This window comes from Sinocyclocheilus grahami, unplaced genomic scaffold (assembly GCF_001515645.1).
Source record: "Sinocyclocheilus grahami isolate Dianchi unplaced genomic scaffold, SAMN03320097.WGS_v1.1 scaffold23.1, whole genome shotgun sequence".
NCBI classification, from domain to species: domain Eukaryota; kingdom Metazoa; phylum Chordata; class Actinopteri; order Cypriniformes; family Cyprinidae; genus Sinocyclocheilus; species Sinocyclocheilus grahami.
Window position 1 is genome coordinate 2,321,893 of NW_015505202.1, and position 19,204 is coordinate 2,341,096.

At 38.6% G+C, this 19,204-nt stretch overlaps 1 protein-coding gene across 1 annotated transcript in view; it reads left to right on the forward strand.

Annotated features, from left to right (window-relative positions):
- The first annotated feature begins 230 nt into the window (after window positions 1–230).
- Window positions 231–19,204, forward strand: part of LOC107561359 (protocadherin Fat 1-like) — a 37,134-nt gene continuing 18,160 nt past the window's right edge. The window contains exons 1-10 of the mRNA XM_016245793.1: window positions 231–3,492; window positions 4,611–4,925; window positions 6,864–6,925; window positions 8,526–8,840; window positions 9,171–9,381; window positions 10,582–10,647; window positions 10,881–11,020; window positions 12,462–12,734; window positions 12,840–13,050; window positions 14,231–18,289. Coding sequence (XP_016101279.1) covers window positions 231–3,492; window positions 4,611–4,925; window positions 6,864–6,925; window positions 8,526–8,840; window positions 9,171–9,381; window positions 10,582–10,647; window positions 10,881–11,020; window positions 12,462–12,734; window positions 12,840–13,050; window positions 14,231–18,289 — 8,914 coding nt within the window. The remainder of the gene's footprint in view (window positions 3,493–4,610; window positions 4,926–6,863; window positions 6,926–8,525; window positions 8,841–9,170; window positions 9,382–10,581; window positions 10,648–10,880; window positions 11,021–12,461; window positions 12,735–12,839; window positions 13,051–14,230; window positions 18,290–19,204) is intronic.

The following is a 19,204-nucleotide window of genomic DNA, read 5'->3' on the forward strand; positions in this document are numbered from 1 at the left end:
TTTAGAATTATACTTAAAGGCCTTTTATTTGCTTAAAAATTATAAAAAAAAAGTACAAATTCAGATATAAAATATGATACAATAGGCTTTATATAGTTAATTAATTTTACATGAGGGTTGAATTAAGGTTGCATTATTGTGATAATTTTTTATTGTCATATTTACAGTATTTTTTTCCACCTTGTCGCTCTGTTCTTTTTTCAGTTGGCTCTGTAATCACCTGTGTCACAATGGGTAAATCCTGGACTAGCTGTCTTCTAGTGCTGTTTATGTGGACTTGCTTAGGTACCCAGCAAATGGAAGATGCATTGTCTTTTCAGTTTACTCATCCACTTTACAATGTGATGATATATGAAAATTCAGCAGCGAAAACCTTTGTTGAATGCCCCATAAAAATGGGTATTTTTATGACGAACCAGTCTTGGGACATTTGGTACATAATAGAATCCAGGGACCATGATAATTTATTCAAAGCTGAGAAGTATGTTTTGGGTCATTTCTGTTTCCTGCGAATAAGAAGCAAAGGAGGGAATTCTGCCACTCTTAACAGGGAAGTAAAAGACCACTATCTACTGACTGTAAATGCTATTGAAAGACATACTGGTGCTGAAACACAAACACAAGTTAAAGTACAAGTTCTGGACACCAATGATCTCAGACCTCTTTTCTCACCGACTACATATAGTTTTTTTATACCCGAAAACTCAGCCATTAGAACAAGCATAGGCAGAGTTTTTGCCACAGATGCTGACACAGGCACCAATGGAGAGTACTATTTCAGCTTCAAAGAGTGGACTGACATGTTCTCCATTCATCCTACTAGCGGGGTTATAACTCTGACAGGCAAGCTGGATTACTCTGAGGTGGCTCTTTATGAGATTGATGTGTTGGCTGTGGACAGAGTTCCGAAGCTGTATGGGAGTAGCAGCAGCAGTAGCACGGCAAAGCTAAAGGTGCACGTGCTGCAGGCCAATGAACATGCACCTGTCATCACAGCTGTCCCCTTAACTCCATGGAACGCAACCAGGGATCCCACTTATGCGTATGTGACTGTGGAGGATGCCGATGAAGGGCAGAATGGCGAGATTGCCTCTTTGAACATTGTAGCTGGAGATCCGCTCCAGCAGTTCAAGGCCTTCAGAACAAACCCTAGAAGCAAAGAATACAAAATTAGGGCCATCAAGGAAGTGGAATGGGACGGTTATAGTTTTGGGTACACTCTTACACTGCAGGCCAAAGATAAGGGAAATCCTCCAAAGTTTTCCTCGGCGATAGTTGTGAGAGTGAGATCGCCCAACGAATACACAGAATCTCCTACATTTGAGAAGGGCGTCTATAGAGTTACTCTCAGTGAGTTTGCGCCACCTCGCTCTCCTGTCGTTATGGTCAAAACTGTACAGAAACATTCAAAGATTAAATACTTGTTACAATTTAAGATGCAACAACATGAGAATCCATTTGTCATTAATTCAAACACGGGTCTTATCACCACCACGGCACCTATAAAAGCAGAAAGTGTCAGTCAATATGAATTTGATGTTGTTACGAGTGACAGACGAGCAGTGGCCAAGGTGGTGGTTGGTATAAGCGATGTGAACAACTATGCCCCAGTGTTTCAAAAGTCAAATTATGAAGCCAGTATCGCTGAACACATGCCCATAGGGACCAGTGTCTTGACAGTCAGTGCTACCGACAAAGACGATGGCGAAAATGGCTATGTCACCTACAGTATTGTCAATGTGGACAAACAGCCTTTTGTAGTGGATTATTTCACTGGTGTCATAAGCACCGCAGAGGATATAGATTATGAGACGATGCCGAGCAAATTCTCCCTAAGGATTCGAGCCTCGGACTGGGGCTCCCCTTTCCGCCGTGAGGCAGAGACTGTTGTTTCAATCGCTCTCACTAACCTGAACGATAATAAGCCACACTTTGAGAATATCGATTGTGATGTTACTGTTCCAAGATCTCTAGAGGTCGGTGAACAAATAATAGTGGTGTCTGCCATTGACGCTGATGATCTTGGCATAGTGCAGTACAGAATTGACACCGGTAATAACATGAATCTTTTCGAATTGGATTCCAGCTCTGGGGTGCTGACACTTAAAAAGTCGCTGAGGGATGGTGATGCGGCGAAACAGTCTTTCCACCGCCTGCAAATAACTGCCAGCGATGGAGAAATATCAAGTACTCCTATGTTCCTAAATCTAACAGTTCTTAGTGCTTTTAAACATGTCCGCTTCAAATGTGCAGAGACTGGCGTTCTGAGAACTTTAGCCGGGCTGATGGTTTTTGGCTCTAATCGACACAGTCAGAAAGAAGCAGAAGATGAATTCGCAGACATCCATTCTGTTAACCGCCACACTCCACGGTTTATAGAGTCCACTCCAACTGTAATAGAAGTTAAAGAGGACCTTCCTGTAGGGACAAGCGTAGCACTCCTCAGAGCTGCCGATTCAGACTCTGGCTTCAATGGGAAATTGCTTTTTGTGATCTCAGGGGGAGATTTGGATAGTTGTTTCACGATAGAATCTGACACAGGGTGGCTTAAAGTTTTCGAGCCACTTGATCGAGAAACAACAGACCACTACACTCTCAACATCACTGTTTTTGACCTTGGCTTACCGCAGAAATCCTCATCTCACATGTTAAATGTTAACATTTTAGACGTCAATGACAACAGTCCAGAGTTCCTTCAGCACGAGTTTTCAGTGGATGTAAGTGAAGACACTGCTATGGCAACAGACATTATTCAGCTTGAAGCAAAAGATAAAGATTTAGGGGTCAATGGAGTTGTTAGATACTTGTTTCTTACCAAAACAGACAAATTTGTCATACATGAAGAAACAGGGATTGTAACTGTTATGGGTCCACTAGACAGAGAAGCCAATCCGTCGTTTGTTTTGAAGGTGGCTGCTTTTGATGCAGCAGTTGATGAGCCTAAAATGGTATCAACAGTGTTGTTACACATTAATTTGGAGGATGTGAATGACAATACTCCTACATTTATACCTGAACACTACAATATCAGAGTGAGAGAAGACATTCCAGTGGGCACCTTGGTGCTCTGGCTTCAAACTCACGATCCTGACCTTGGCCTGTCCGGACAGGTGAGATACAGTCTAATAGAAGTGGAAGATGGAAGCTTTCAAGTAGATAAAATGACTGGAGCTATGTACGTCTCTCAGACTCTTGATTTCGAAACAAGACAAGTATTTAATCTGACAGCAAAGGCCAAAGACAGAGGCAAACCAAACCCTTTATCCTCATCCTGTTTCATTCATGTGGAAATTGTGGATGTTAATGAGAACTTGTACCGCCCGTCCTTCCCATTCTTTGTGACCTGGGGAGCTGTGAGTGAAGATGCCCCAGCTGGCACCTCTGTTATGAAAGTTACAGCTCATGATAAGGACAGCGGCAGGGATGGAGAAGTTCGCTACTCCATACGGGGAGGTTCAGGCCTTGGTGTGTTCACCATTGATGAAAACAGTGGTAAGTTCATTAGTATTCTTTTTTGCTTTTTAAAACAAACAAATAGCTTGTTCTGTGGAAAAATAAGCCTGGTTCATTGGGTGGAAGGGCTCAAAACAAATAAATCATCAGTAAGTATTAAGGAATCTACAAACCATTAAAAAAAAATAATAAAAAAAAATTTAATTCTCAAGCAAGTAAGGCTTAATTAATTTTCTTTCTTTTTTCCTAACAAAAATAAATAAATAAAAAGTGCATTATTACTATTCTTATTATCAATATTTTTCTTCTTATTTATTTATTTATTTTGGTATGTGGATTCCTTGTGAACACTTACAGTATTAATATTAACTTATGACAGATTACCCCACAAAGTATTTAGTCACTTATATTGTCCTTTGGATTTTGAACATCTTCGCATTACAATAACAAAACAAAAAAATGAGTGTCATTAATATTTTAAATATAACAATTTTCAAGCAAAACATTTCACCAAACAAAATATTACACTTCATAATAATAGGCAAACAACATTGATTGTATTTATACCCCTTTAGTGCTATCTAAAGACATAGTAGAGAGACAAAATGAAAAAGAGGGGAAAACAAAGCGATATGCTGGAGACATTCAAACTAAGGAAAGTGCTTATCAAGTTTTTTACTGGAGTTGTAGAAGCCACACAGCTACCTTTAGAACAAAGCCCACAGCGTGAAAGCAGACACTGCTGAGAGACAGACGAACAAAAAGAGCTGCCTCATCTCCCTTTACCCTCTTATTCTCTCAGTATTTTATGTACAATGTCTGCCCTTTACACATTTAATCTTTTATGCAAATGTCTGCGTCATGAATTCTCAATTCCCTGCTAGATAATAGATACATTTTTTGCTTCTATGTTGATTACAGTTTTCAATTCAAAAGAATATTATTAGCATTGTGTCAGTCATTCCTACTTTGTATGGCTAATTTCTGCTTCATCCTTATCTAGACTTCAGAGTTTACAATGCAAAACTCTCAGTACCATGTGACAAGGTTTTATGGCACCACTGCTGGTGCTTTCTCAGTCTAAATATTCAAAGTGCTTTTTATTTTTCAAGCACCTAACATGTAGTGCAACATGTTCCTTCTTTTCTTTGTCACAGGCATAATAAGGGCACAAGAGATCCTCGATCGTGAGACTACTAATCATTACTGGCTCACAATCTATGCTACCGATCAAGGAATTGTGCCACTTTCCTCATTTGTGGAGGTCTACATCGAGGTTCAAGATGTCAATGATAATGCTCCATTGACATCAGAGCCTGTGTACTATTCTTCTGTATCTGAGAACTCTCCCAAAGACGTCTCTGTCATCCAGATTACAGCATTTGACGTGGACTCAAAATCAAGGGATGATCTCTCATATAAAATAACTAGTGGAAATCCACAGGGATTTTTTGCCATTAACTCCCAGACAGGTAAGTTGATACCTCTCATCAAAATGAGCCTCTTTGTGTTTTAAAAATGTAAAAAAGGAATTAATATTTTCATTATTATGATGAGATCCTAAAGTAATAGTAAAGTAGTAAAGACTATTTAAAACATTTTAGAACCTTGTGTTTGAGTATGTATACACAAATAGAGATAAAGCTTTCTTAAAGGGGTCATATGATGCTGCTAAAAAGAACATTATTTTGTGTATTTGGTGTAACGAAATGTTTTTATGCGGTTTAAGGTTAAAAAACACATTATTTTCCACGTACTGTACATTATTGTTTCTCCTCTATGCCCCCCCTTTCTGAAACGCGTCGATTTATACAAAGGTCATCGGTCTGAAAAGTGAGGTGTGCTCTGATTGGCCAGCTATCCAGTGCGTTGTGATTGGCTGAATACCTCAAGCGAGAGACGGAAATGTTACGCACCTTACCATATTGTGATGCCTTGACCCCACCGGAGCGACGAGACAAAAACATGAAAACCCATTATAAACGAGGCATTTGTTGCATCCAGTGGGGACATAATTACAGATTATAATGACTTATACTGTCTTTGTACGCTTTGCATTGCATCGCGCCGTGTAAACATAAAACCATGTCTGCATTTGTGATCGGAGAAATGACAAATAACAAATGCTACTCTACACACCTCAAAACTCGCGTTTGAATTGTCAGTGGCAAATTCTTTATATATAAAAAACTTATTTACAGTCTATGAGTCAGAACAGCCGGCATTGTAGTCTACTTTATACCAGGATCAGGAAACAGTCCTCCATAAAATGCGCTGGACACATCGGAATATATGGGTTAAATTGTATCAGTGTTGTAAACGGATATCGTCCTCTTTTGGAAGGCCAAACAAAGTAGTTTCGCTTTCACAACGAAACACACAGAACACAAACACACAGCACCTTCACGACATGGCGGCGGCGACAACAACAATACTACAGCGAGAATGAAAGTTACGCCTTCTTTCTTTACGTGAACATTTGGGCGGTGTTATACAAATGTTCCCACATAGTGACGTAGACGTGGGGGCGTGTTAGAACGAGCCATTTTAGGTAGGCGTGGTTGACTCTTAACTTTTATAAAGAATATCTCTTTGGATTTGAGACTTTAGTCTTTGCAACTTTATAGACCTTCTTTATGCACCAAGAGCTTGTAACACTCCAAAGAGAAAAGAAAAATTGAAATCGCATCATATGACCTCTTTAATAAACTGCAACATTTGAGTGCTGTCCACAACTGTGAGGGAGATCAGAGTCAAACTTTAATGAACAATAATGTTAATGTTCACAAATGTACATGTAAATAACACATATGCTATATAAGTTTTGACATTAAATTTTTCCTGAAGTTTTTCATACAGTATATAGACATAATTGATATTCACACCAGCTGGTTAATTACATTCACTGAGCAGCACAAGTAATGAATGCAGCTAATTAATTTGACGCGTCAATTGATTTCTCCTCCTCCAAATTACTTGCCACACTCAGTCAGCTCAGCTTAAAGTCTCAACAGTGCAAGTAAAACGTTTTTCAAAGGATTTCCCTGCCAAAGTCAATTGAACAAACTGAACTTAGTTGGTACATTCAGAACTGAATGTTTTTCAGGGAAAGAATTGTGACCGTTCAGATAACGTTTCAAGGAACAACAAGCACAGTACACTCTAAACTATGACTCTATTTGTGTGTGTGTGTTTTTTTGGCAAAAAAATACTTGAAGGAATTCAATATACAGTATCTCTCTGAGGAGAATACAAAATTTAGGATAGATTTATCTGTCATGCCTGAATGTTTCTTTTTTGTTAGGGACTGACCCTGTGTCAAGAGAACAGCTTGAATCTTTTATTACTGATAGAAAGTTCTCTCAGTCAGAGGCAGAAACACACTGAACTATGCCATTTGTCATGCACAGGGTTGGTGACAACAACATCGCGGAAACTGGACAGAGAAAAGCAAGCGGAGCATCTTCTTGAAGTAATTGATCCTGTCCTGATGACATCCTGTAACTGATGATTTTGCATTTGTTCATATGGCTTTCTGTTTTTCCACAGAGCATAAAAGGAGAATCTTGCTTATTTTTTCCATACAAAAATAGTTCATAGTGACCACATGTGTCAAGCACCAAAAAGGATACAAAAAGCACTGAAAAGTAGTCTATGCACTTGTGCACTTGTCTGATTTGTGAATGAAATGTTCTTTTGAGACATTCTAATTTAGTGTTTCACTGGAAAAAAATGGCACCATACAGGTTTAAAATGACACAATGTATGCAGTCCTGGGTAGATTACTTACAAATTGTAAACTACATGGCAAAAATTGTAGTTTGTAACATAATCCATTATATTACACATTTTCGGTCATATAATCAAACTACGTTTTGATTACTTTTGGCCTAACTTATTTATCACGTTGATTTAAATAGGATCATCTTCTCAATCATATTGATATAAAAATACAAAGAGAAAGAAAATATATTACATTTGTGTTTATTACCAACATGAAGTGTGTTAAACATTACAGTGCATCAAGGTTTTCCAACCTGGGATTCGTGATTTTAGATAAATTTGTAACTAAATTAATTATCAAAGCAAAAAAGAATAAATCCCACACACTATCTGCACTTGCAAATGTATCAACAATAGATTTATTCACAACAAAATTGTTGTGAATAAATCTATTTTTGATACATTTGCTTTGATGTTTACCTGTTTTTGGTCATTTATCCTACACACCTATCAGTCACCTACAGCTGTGTGAGGGTAATTGTTGATTGATAAATACACAGTTCTGGCATGAAACTCTGGATGGCACTGTCCGATAGGTCTAACTCAATCTGACATAATGACATCATTATCACATGGCACAGCTGATTGGTTCTCTCCTGTATCGGTAGCCAATGAGCTCGCTGCTCAACATTAAAATATATGACTAGTGTTTGCTGTAGCAGTTGCAGCTTGCTTCAGAAACCCTCCACCTTCCCCAGCTCCACCTGTATAGATCTGCTACGAGGTGATTCATGTATGCTATATGGGGGTTATTTCATGTATGTTATATTTGCAGCAGCAATATTTCTTACATGCTCACAGCAGCATGTTGTGGATGTTCTGGCAGTAGCAAGTCTCGGTACTTGCTCTGCCGCCGCGACAGCAGCAGCAGCGTAGCAGATCTATTCTGCCAAGACATAGCATGTATTCTGCCAAATACATTAACATTGTCATGTACATTACCATGCCAATCCCTCCGAGAGTTGTCATGACAGAGCTAAATTTATTATGAATAATTTATTGCTATTGTGTGAATAATATGTAACCATGTAATAAATGAAAAGTATCTGTAGTCTGATTATCAGTATTTAAAAATGTAATATAATCCAATAACAAGTACTTAAATTTTGGAATCTGATTACATAATCCAGATTGCATGTAATCAGTTTTCATTTTTGGGTAAACTGTTCCTGTTGAACAGATATTGCAGTTTACATTTATTTGAAAAAATTTTATACCTCCCTAATGTTTACTTTGGCAGTAGTTTCTTAAGTGTTCAGGCATGAGACCTGTTTTTTTCTTTTAAACAGATCACTGTTTCAGATGATGGCAGCCCATCCAAGTCTACAGTGGTTTGTGTTATAGTCAGCATTTTGGATGAAAATGACAACAGTCCCCAGTTCTTGGAAAAGAGTTTTAAAATCAAGCTGGTGGAACGACCAGAGGCAGTTGAATGGGAGCCAATTTATCGAGTGATTGCTCATGACAGAGATCAGAGTCCCTCCTCTGATATCACATACACGATCGAGGAGGATGAAGAGCACGGGAAATTCTTCATTGAGCCCACAACTGGGTTTGTGTTCTCCAAAGAGGCTTTTTCAGCGGGGGAGTATCATATTCTCACAGTGCGTTTATTTCAATTCTTAGTCTTCTAACGGTGTTAGACTTAATAGAGGTGTATTTGCGGCTTCAGATTGAATGTGCACATGCCACTTCATATTTTTGATCCAAGTAGATTTTGAATGCATCTTCTGAAAAATTATAGAATATTTTGTCAATTTTCATAATTAGATTAAATAACATTGTAGTTTAAATATTGTGGAAGAAAACAACCATTAACATTAGTTTTTACAAGGGGAAAAAAACAGTATATCCCCTTAAAAAAATAGGTTCTTGACATGTCTAGTCCTCTATGTCAAGAAACAAGAGAAAACACTCCCACTGCTTTCTTGCAGATTAAAGCATCAGACAATGGGAAGCCTTCAAAGTCGTCCATCTGTCGGTTGCACATTGAGTGGATTCCAAAGCCTAAGCTGGCTAAACAACCGCTGGCGTTTGAGGAGATTCCACTCTCATTCTCTGTGATGGAGAATGATCCAGTAGCCCATATGGTGGGAGTTATCAGCGCTCAGCCACTTAACTCCCCTGTATGGTTTACAATCAAAGGTAAAGATCTAAAGCTCTTCAATCTGCCTTTAAAAGAAAATTTCCCAAAATGAATATTCTGTCATCTATACACCCTCATGTGATTCCAAACTCATATGTCTCTCTTTCTTCAGTGAAGCACAACAGGAGAATTTTTTAGGAGTATGGTCTTCTCTATTTCAGGCAATCACTATGAATAGCAACTGGAGTTTTCAAGCGTCAAAAAAGGACATTGTAAGATAAACAGGTCAATAATTTAGCTCAAAGGGAATCATTTAGCATAATGTTTCCATAAAAGTGTCCATATGACTCATGCACTACATTTTAAACCTACTGAAGTCATAGAGTAGCTTTAAGTGAAGAACAGACTCAAATTTAAGTTGTTATTCAATGATAATCTTCCACTCCAATGATCTGTTAAATGTTATAAAAAATCAGTGAGTTAAACTCCAATACTGAATCATGAACATATTTAATGATGATTCACTGGAAAGATATGACAAATCATTTCATATTACTTCTGTCATGACTAGATCACATAACTATGAAAACTCTCATATTGTTTCAAACATGCACGAGTTTCTTTCATCTAACAAAAGAATATAAAGTTTTATATAACGTAATTTTTTTAAAATTATACTATGATAGTCAATGAGTTACAGTGTTGCTTGGTTTCCAGTGTTCCTCAAAATATCTCATACAGGCTTGGAATGACATGAGGGTGAGTAAATTATAATTTTTTTTTAATTGTATTTTTTTACTTTATTTAAACTTCAGTATAATTCTCATATAATGTTTTAGAATGGGTTCCGAAGACAGCACACAAATCATGTACCACTTTTATGGTGCTTTTTGAAGTTTTAAAGCCCCAGTTCTCATTCACTATAATTGCATGGGGAAAAAAATCATTAGTACATTTCTGCTTTTATGTTTGGAAGCAAGAACATCATCAGGATTGGAACGACATGAGGGTGAAATGGAAATACATTTTTGGGGTGAATTACTCCTTTAAAGGAAAGCAATAAATACAGTGTTTAGTCATCTGTAGTCATTCTTGATGCTTCAGCTCTTTATAGTTCAATGTTTATTTGATCTTCAATAACCCAACCTTCATTTTGCCCTAATCAGCTTTCAACTAACTAAATGTTTTTTTTCCTCTGCCACCTTCTTGTCTGCCTCCTCTGCTTTTCTTTTCCTGTTTCTCTACTAATGCTTCACAAGGAGTCACACATGTTAAAGAGGTTTTTCACATCCTACAGATGGCTTGTGACCTGAACTGTACAGCAGGTATCTGCTGACAGAAATATCGCTTGTTTTTCTTACAGTTCTTGCATTATTTCCTATCAGTTCTCCCAGAAAGAGTACTGAATCTGTATTCTGTGGAAGAGATCTTCCACATTATTTACTTTCTTTGAATGTTTGCTACTTTAATAGCTAATGCAAATGATATATTATGCATAAATTACACCTGTTAGTGAACAGCGTTAAAATGTGACTGCTGTCTGTGTTTGTACTAACAGGTGGAAATGCTGACAGCCGCTTTGACGTGGAGAGGGCGAGTGGCACATTAATCATCGCTGGAGCTCTAGATGCTGAACGGCAGTCAAATTACAACCTCGCTGTTGAAGCAACAGATGGAACAAGATCTATCAGCACTCAGGTGTTTTGTCTTTGATGGCACTTACCAAGAAATTGCCCATGCATTTATAAAATTGGAGCGGTTGAATAATGGATGGAGGATAAGAAAAATTATGCACATCTTTGCCTTTGACAAAGATTGCATACGCGTGCATCTGCATTGTGACAGGATAATTGTTTTCTTGCTTAGTATTACCTATACATTCCGTCACCGCTCAAATTGCAAAAGCAATTTAAAAAGAACAAGATTACATGCCACAGGTTTAAATTTGTCAGAAAGCAAACATATAATTTTGCTTTTTCCTAAATGCTTGATATCTTAACCTTTTGATCACGTGTCTAAAAAAAGTCCAAAAAAAGAAAGAATTACAGATTTTAGTTGTATCCATTTCATTCATTTGTCTTGCTACAAGTGACATTTCAAATCGAAAGATCAGGTTTAATCTCAAATGAACATATTCAGTTTCATGTCTAAAACATGATATCTCAACTAGCTGGAATGTGCCCTGGCACCTGCATATTGCAATTCTTGGCTGGAGTCAGGCTCTCTGGCTGTCTTTCTAATGTACATGTTGCCTTTGTCCTTTTGTCATGGTGTGAACATACCTCTCCTTGGGTGATACCTGCATGTATCAGCCAAGCCAGTCAGCCTTATCAGGTCACAGTGTGAGACACATCCATCAGTGTGAGCAGACCCAAAGGCAAAGAATGATGTGAGAGGGAGTAATGTTTTAAAAGAGAGCTCCGTTTCAGCCCTCAGACCCCAGTTTTTCATACATTTTTGTCTCGGGTCAAATAATACGTACTGGGTGCCCTTATGTTCTTGTTGCTTGAGTAAACATACATTCTCCAAAAAACATGAGTGAATTTATGATGAACTTAAAGTGTAGATTTTGGACATATGCAATGGTTTTGATGGAGGTACTTCCTTAAAATCAGCTGATTTTCCCCCATTTGTTTCTCAACTGATCTCACTGCCATGCAATGCAATGTAATGTAATGTAATGTAATGTAATATAATATTACATATAATTTTTTAACCCTATAAAAACTGAATGTCAGAAAAATCTATCTAAAGCCTGATGTATCACATTTGGTACTCTACATTATTCACATTATTTTCCTTAAAAAAAATCATGTATCAATAATCAAGTAAACCTGAGTTGCTTTAGTCCACTAAGTGTTGATATATTGACATATCACCAACAATATTAAAGTAATTGAGATCAAGTCAGTTGAGATTTCACAGCAAAAAGACCTGAAGGGGGATGTTTTTATAATTATGCTAAAAGGTCTTTTTTCTTTGTAAAAAAGTATCAATCAGACAACAGAAGGCATTTAGTAAATTGTGTATAGTTTAAATACATTAGAAATTTGTTAATTAAATATAATACAGCAGGGCTTTATAGGGTTAAATGCGCATATGGCATATTTAACGGTGTGGATTGTGCTTTGTTAAACAGGTCATAATTCATGTTATTGACACAAATGAACATCGCCCCCAGTTTGGCTCAAACCAATATGAGATAAGTATTCCAGAGGAAACTCAGCCTGGTATGAAGATACTGGAAATAAATGCAACGGATAAAGATGAGAACAAATTATCCTACACACTGTTGAGCAGCACGGACCTGTTTAGCCTGAAGAAGTTTCGTCTTGATCCTGGAACAGGCTTTCTGTACACCGCTGAAAAACTGGACCATGAAACCATGCACAGACATATCCTCACAGCAATGGTAAGGCCACATGTAATCTTTTTTGTCTTCTACAATAGGTATTAAAAAAAAGCATAATAAATTACCAGCTGGTTGTTACAGTGTTATATTGTAATATTATTCCAGGTTAGGGATCAAGATGTGCCTGTGAAGAGTAATGTTGTGAGAGTGATCATCAACGTGGAGGACAGTAATGACAATGCACCATGGTTCACAAGCTCTCAGTACACTGCCCGTGTGTTTGAGACAGCTGCGATTGGTTCATCTGTATTACAGGTCACTGCTCTGGACAAAGACAAAGGCCTAAATGCTGAAATTCTCTACAGCATAGATTCAGGTACAGCACAGCTCTATTAAAGGGTTAGTTCACCCAAAAATTTAAATCGGCTTGTGTTTTACTCACCCTTGAAGCATCCTAGGTGTATATGACTTTCTTCTTTCAGACAAATCCAGTTGGAGTTATATTAAAAATTGTCCTGGGTATTCCAAGCTCTATCATTGCAGTCAGCGGGTGTTGCAGTTGAACATTCCACAAGTCGTCAAATAAAGTGCACGCGTTCATAATAAAACATGCTTCACACGGCTCCGGGGGGTGAATAAAAGCCTCCTGTAGTGAATCCATGCGTTTTTGTAAGAAAAATATACATATTTCAAGCATAATAAACAGTTTTCTCTCACTTCGTGTGTATGCCTGTCATATGTGAAAGGCATTCCGGCAGAAGGCATATGACTTTGAGATATGTTAGTCTCGCGAGTTTGTTTATAGGAGCAAAAGTTTTATTTCCTGGCAAAGCTTATATCAAAATCCTCAGACATTGTTCTTTGCAAATCTTCGGTTTGTGCTTCTAATTCGTGAACGGTGTTTTGTTTCGTTGTCTCTCTGCGTTCGTCACTTATCACGCAGCTGTGTCATCCGCCGGCACGGCTTCCGCGTATGACAGATGGCAGAAGAGATAGAAAAGTGTTTATTACATTTGAAATATGGATATTTTTCTTACAAAAACACATGGATTCGCTACAGAAAGCATTTATTCACCCGCCGGAGCTGTGTGAAGCACGTTTTATTATGGATGAGCGCGCTTTATTTGACGACTTGTGGACTGTTCAACTGCAACACCCGCTGATTACAATGATAGAGCTTGGAATAGCCAGAACAATTTTTAATATAACTCTGACTGGATTCGTCTGAAAGAAGAAAGTCCTATACACCTAGGATGCTTCGAGGGTGAGTAAAACACAAGCCAATTTTCAATTTTGGGTGAACTAACCCTTTAACACTGCCAAGTCACTGGAAAAGTTGTATTGTTGATGGAAAATTATTATTATTATTATTATTATTAATTTCTAGAGATCTTAAATACAATATGTACTAATATACATAAAACCACAAATAATAAAGGTTGTATATTATACAGACAGAATTGCTGTATCAGTTGCCAGTGGGATGTTCAACGTAACTATAATATTGTTCTCTCTCTATTTCTTAATGTGTCTTTTCTCTCTCTGTGATGGTATAGGAAATCATGGAAATTCCTTCAACATTGATCAGTCTTCAGGCATTGTAACAGTTGCAAGAGAACTTGATCATGAATACAAAGACCAGTATGAATTGGTAATTAAAGCATCAGATAAAGGAGAGCCTCCTCTTAGTGTGGTTACAACTGTCAAGGTCACGGTCACTAGCTTGGATAATACCAAGCCAAAGTTCCCCTTCAATTCAATATCAGCTGAAGTCAGTGAATCTGTCGCTGTTGGGAGTTTTGTAACTTTAGTCTCAGCCTTCAGTCAATCAACCATCAACTATCAGATCAAAGAGGGAAATGTGAACAGCGCGTTTGACATCAATCCAAACTCTGGTGCTGTCATCACACGGAAAAAACTGGACTTTGAAACCCTTTCGTCATATAAACTGATTGTGCAAGGGTCAGACATGGCTGACGGGTCAAGCAGCGTCACAGTCAACATTCATCTAAAAGATGAAAATGACAATGCTCCTGTTTTCACTCAACCTGAATTTACTGGCTTCATCAGTGAGTCAGCCATGGTCAGAAGTGTAGTTCTGACCTCTCAGAATGTTCCGCTTGCTGTTCGTGCAACAGATGCTGATCAGCACTCAAACGGCAGGCTTGTTTATGAGATTGTGGAGCCATTTGCTCATAACTATGTTTCTATTGATTCTGGGACTGGAGCTATTCAAACTCTCAGCAACTTGGATTATGAGCAGAGAAAGGTGTTTAACTTCCAAGTTCAGGTCCATGACACTGGAGCGCCATGTTTGTTTGCTCGAAACACAGCCAATGTGACTATATACGTCATTAACGTCAATGATTGTGTTCCAAAATTCACTCAGGATTCATATGAGACAACACTTCTCCTTCCAACCTACAAAGGGGTTAAAGTGACAACCGTAAAGGCTACAGATGAGGACTCATTGCCAGACACCAAACTGCACTTTGAACTTGTAGATGGCAACATAGGGAACAAATTCCTGCTTGATCCAACTTCAGGTGATATTTCTGTGCAAAATGCTACACAGTTGCGGAGCAGGTACAGACTGACAGTCCAAGTCTCTGATGGAAGCTTTACTGGCACTGCAACTGTTAAAGTCAGTGTTAAAGAAAATAAAGGTCACAATTTGAAGTTTACTCATGAAATTTTCACCGCCTATGTGCAGGAAAACTCAGTGGAGAAGAAAACCTTGGCAATCCTCTCTGTAGTTGGATATAGAGTCAATGAGCCTTTGTTTTATTCTATTCTCAATCCTAACAGCAAATTTGAAATAGGACGGACATCTGGAGTGCTCTTCTCCACAGGCATCCCATTTGATCGTGAAGAGCAGGATTTATTTGAAATGTTTGTGGAGGTTACAAAAGAGCCAAGGTTAAACGGTACCGCCCATGTGCTTGTGAGAGTTCATGTTGAAGATGTGAATGATAATGCCCCTGTCTTTGTAGATCAGCCCTATAATGTTATTATTCCGATCGACAAAACTGTGGGTTCGGTTTTCAGGAAGGTGACCACCGTGGACAAAGATATTGGTAGAAACGCAGAGGTTACATACTATTTGAAAGGTCATGATAAATATTTTCAGGTAAGCCCTTCTGGAGAAATCTCTCTTAAGAGACCTCTTGAGCTCAAAAGCATTGGCAAATTCGTCATTAACATCGCCGCACAAGACGGAGGCGAACCACCTCTGTTTTCAAAAGCAGAGGTTGTTATTTCAGTGGTAAACAAAGCCACACCAGTGTTTGAAAGACCTTTTTACAAGATTGAAATCCCTGAGAATGTGCAAGTGCGTACTTCTGTACTCCAAGTCGTGGCCAATCAATCTGCAGGACCTCGTACGGTCTACAGCATCTGTGGGGGAAACCCATTCAATCAGTTCTACATTCATTTCAATTCTGGACTCATTGAAGTCATCCAGCCATTGGATTATGAGGCTCATCCTGCATATCGGTTATGCATCCAGGCAACAGACTCTCTAACCGGGGCCAACTCTGATGTTTTCGTAGATATCATATTGGAAGACGTCAATGACAATGCACCCAAATTTGAAGCGGCAGTGTATAACATTAGCATCTCTGAATCTGTTGTATCTGGAACCTCAGTGCTACAAGTGGTAGCCATGGACTCTGACACAGGAAGCAATGCAATATTGTTTTATCAGTTGTATGAAAAGGATGGAGCCACTTCAGATTACTTCAGAATAAATGTTGAGAGTGGAGTCATTTGTACTGCAGGGCTATTGGACCACGAAACCCAATCACAGCATGAACTTACTGTAAAAGCAGTTGACCTTGGAGTGTTTCAGCTGTCTGCTGAGGTCCAAGTGATCATATATGTAACAGATCTTAATGACAACCCGCCTGTTTTTGCACACCAGCTTTATAATGCCACCATAAGTAAGATTTCTTCTCCAGGGCAGCTTGTGACCTGTGTTAAAGCATTTGATGCTGACAGCCGTGGAACCAGTCAGCTTGAGTATGCTATTTTGTCTGGAAATGACAACAATGTCTTTGCCACTGATGCGTCAAGTGGAGAAATTGTGATTGCCAACATCAACCAACAGTCTCTTGAGCACTTCTACAACTTAATTTTGTCAGTAACTGATGGTGTATTTAGAAGTACTGCTGAGGCAAACATCTATATGATGGGCGAGAACACCCACAGCCCATCATTTACCCAGGATGAGTATGTTATTGAGCTCGCTGAGAACTCTCCGGTTGGTACATTGGTTGGACAAGTTGAAGCCACTGACAAAGACCCGGGGATATATGGACAGTTGACATTCTTCATTGTAAATGATATTGCCAGGGATAAATTTACCATTGACGATGATGGCCGGATTCACACAGTAGAGTGTTTTGACAGAGAAAACCCAGACGAGAGAACAATTAGCATCAGTTTAATGGCTAAAGATGGCGGTGGTCGATTAGGCTTTTGTACTGTTATTATAATTCTCTCTGACCTGAATGACAATTCACCCAAATTCAGGCTTTCAGAATATAAAGTTACTGTGCCGGGAGATGCTTCCAGTGGTACGACAGTGATCAAAATATCTGCAGTAGATGAAGATGAGGGAAGTAATGCTGATATTATTTACACTATTGACTCTGATATAGGGCACTTCGAAATTCATCCACTTAGTGGTGCAATTGTCACAAAGGAAAGTCTAGTTGGACTGGAAAAGGGCCTATATTCCTTATTTGTGAAGGCTAAAGATTCTGGAAGCCCACCAAGGCAATCTGTTATTCCAGTTTCAATTAGAATAGTTCCCCCTGAAACATTAATCCCAAAGTTTGCGGAGCCGTCACTGTGGCTGGAGCTTTCAGAAGACCTGGCTGTCGGATTTGAGATGGATATCTTCCAAACCGAGAATAAGCGGCCTGGGATCTACAGCCTTGTTGGAGGGAACACCCCCGAGAGTAACAAAGATAATGTCTTTGCTATTGACAGCAGTACTGGAAAGCTTACACTCACAAAAAGACTAGACTATGAAACTATTAAAAGGTATCAGCTTGCAGTGCAGGTCCAAGATGCTGAAGATGGCATAGAAATTGTGTCAACTATAGATGTGAGTATCCATCTCAAGGATGTCAATGATAACAGCCCACAATTTGAGTCCTACCCCTACCAGTCATATATTGTTGAAAACCTACCAAAAGGGACTTCTGTAGTGCAGGTCAAGGCCACCGATCTGGATTCCTGGCTGAATGGTCAGGTCACTTATACTCTGCACGAAATCCAGGAGTGCCCTGACATTCTGCAGATGTTTACAGTGGACAGTGTCACAGGCTGGATAACCACCCTCAAAGAGATAGACAGAGAAAAGACAGACCGATATCGAATCGCGGTGCTGGCCACAGACCGAGCCCAAGGGCTACAGATGACAGGCACTACTGTTGTAGAAGTGACCGTTGTGGACACAAATGACAACCCTCCGTTATTTACTGAAGCAGTTTTTAAAGGCACTGTGAGAGAAGATGAATCTACAACAGGAACTGTTGTTACTATTCTCAGCTATACTGATTCTGACCGTGAGGAGGTCAACAGGAGGTTCAGCTGCTTTATCACAGGTACACTGTCAATGCTACGAAGTGAAACCAGTGAGATTCATAAGATTAAAGAGATCCCCATAAATGTCCTCATTTACTCATCCTCATGCTCTGGGATACATAGAAGCCCGTTTCTGCCACTGAAAAAGGCAATTGTGAATTTTTATCTCAAAATTTGGATTTTTTTTTTCTCGCAATTACATCTCGCAACTCTGAATTGTTTTCTCAGAATTGCGAGATATAAGCTTGCAATTCTGACTTTTTCCCCCTCAGAATTAAGAGTTTATAACACACAATTCCGAGGGAAAAAAATTTCAGAATTGAGAGTTTGTATCATGAGATGTAAACTCATAATTGCAAGAAAAAAGTCAGAATTGTGAGATAAAAACTCGCAATTACCTTTTTGATTTTTAATTCAGTGGTGGAAACAGGCTTCCATAGTGATATTTTTGTTGCTGTAACACAAAAAGAAGAATGTCCAGACTCTTCAGACTGCCCAGAAATCAAACCATACAGTTTTTACACTATTATTCTACTAATGTTTTTTCATTTAAGATCTGTTTATATTGTGTGAGTTAAATATTATGCATCAGGAACAGCATTTTCATTTTTGGGTGACTTTTTAACTTTGACAACCCTAAAAATACATGGTGTAAAATATTTTTATTTTCTCCTTTCCTTCTTGACCCCCTAAAATCCCCTTGCGGCCCCTGGAACCACTTTGAAAACCATTTGTCTAAAGCCATACAATAACTTTGAGAAAGAGACCAAATTTTTATTTTTAGGTGAAATATCCCTGGTATAGAAACTGGTATTGGCGTTTCAACATGATTATTTTGTGAGGCGTGCGTTTATTAACCTTTGGATAGTTAGCAAAGAAATTACAGACCTAATGGCAGAAACTCAATTGCTGGATGTTATGAATAATCTATGATA